This window comes from Morone saxatilis, unplaced genomic scaffold (assembly GCF_004916995.1).
Source record: "Morone saxatilis isolate NCDOM2014 unplaced genomic scaffold, NCSU_SB_2.0 Contig15, whole genome shotgun sequence".
NCBI classification, from domain to species: domain Eukaryota; kingdom Metazoa; phylum Chordata; class Actinopteri; family Moronidae; genus Morone; species Morone saxatilis.
In genome coordinates this window covers 26,213,750-26,214,445 of record NW_023339707.1, presented here as the reverse complement: position 1 = coordinate 26,214,445, position 696 = coordinate 26,213,750, and the positions used below count along the sequence as shown (strand labels likewise).

Below are 696 nucleotides of genomic sequence, written 5' to 3'. Positions count from 1 at the left end.
GACCACATGTTGAGACCCTCTGAGGGGTCCTGACCTCATGTTGAGACCCTCTGCTGAGTTTTGAGAGTTTGAGAGTTAAAAGTTCTCACATTGTTGGTTTCCACTCCTCCATACTTGGCTCTGACTTTGGGCTCCTGGATGGTCAACAGGTTGGTTCCCGTCACTGTGATCACTGTACTGCCACTGCACACACACACACAGGTTACAGATCAATACTCTGATTGATTATCTGATTATTCCTGAGGAGGAGGAGGGTCTGGATGTGGAGTATTTACTTGAGGATGGTCCAGTTGGGCTCGATGCTGGTGATGGTCGGGTCCTCGGTGTAGATGTATTTGGTGTCCGAGCTCGTCACCTCGGCCCTGTCAATCATCAGCCGGATGGGGGCGGGGCCAGAGCCCGACACAGAGGCGGGAGTTATGCAGATTATTTCCCGATTGGTGCGTCTGGGAGAAAGGAGGTATGTGTTTATATATTTGTTCATTTATTAACATGTTTATTTGTTTGTTTATGGTGAGTCAACCGATCCAAACTGACTTCACAAACAGACACTCCTCCTTGTCGATGTAAACGGTGACGGTGCTGCCGGCGTCCAGATGTCGACCCGTCACCGTCAGTCTGGTTCCCCCAGAAACAGGTCCCTTCTCTGGAAGGACACGACTGAAACTGGGGCTCTGGAGGAGGAGGAGGAGGAGG

At 51.0% G+C, this 696-nt stretch overlaps 1 protein-coding gene across 1 annotated transcript in view; it reads right to left on the bottom strand.

The window, feature by feature from the left end:
- Positions 1–696, bottom strand: part of LOC118324142 (plexin A3-like) — a 10,844-nt gene that overhangs the window by 3,822 nt on the left and 6,326 nt on the right. The window contains exons 6-8 of the mRNA XM_035656297.1: positions 538–674; positions 276–446; positions 48–183 (exon numbers count right to left, since the gene is read on the bottom strand). Of these exons, the coding sequence (XP_035512190.1) occupies positions 48–183; positions 276–446; positions 538–674 (444 nt within the window). The remainder of the gene's footprint in view (positions 1–47; positions 184–275; positions 447–537; positions 675–696) is intronic.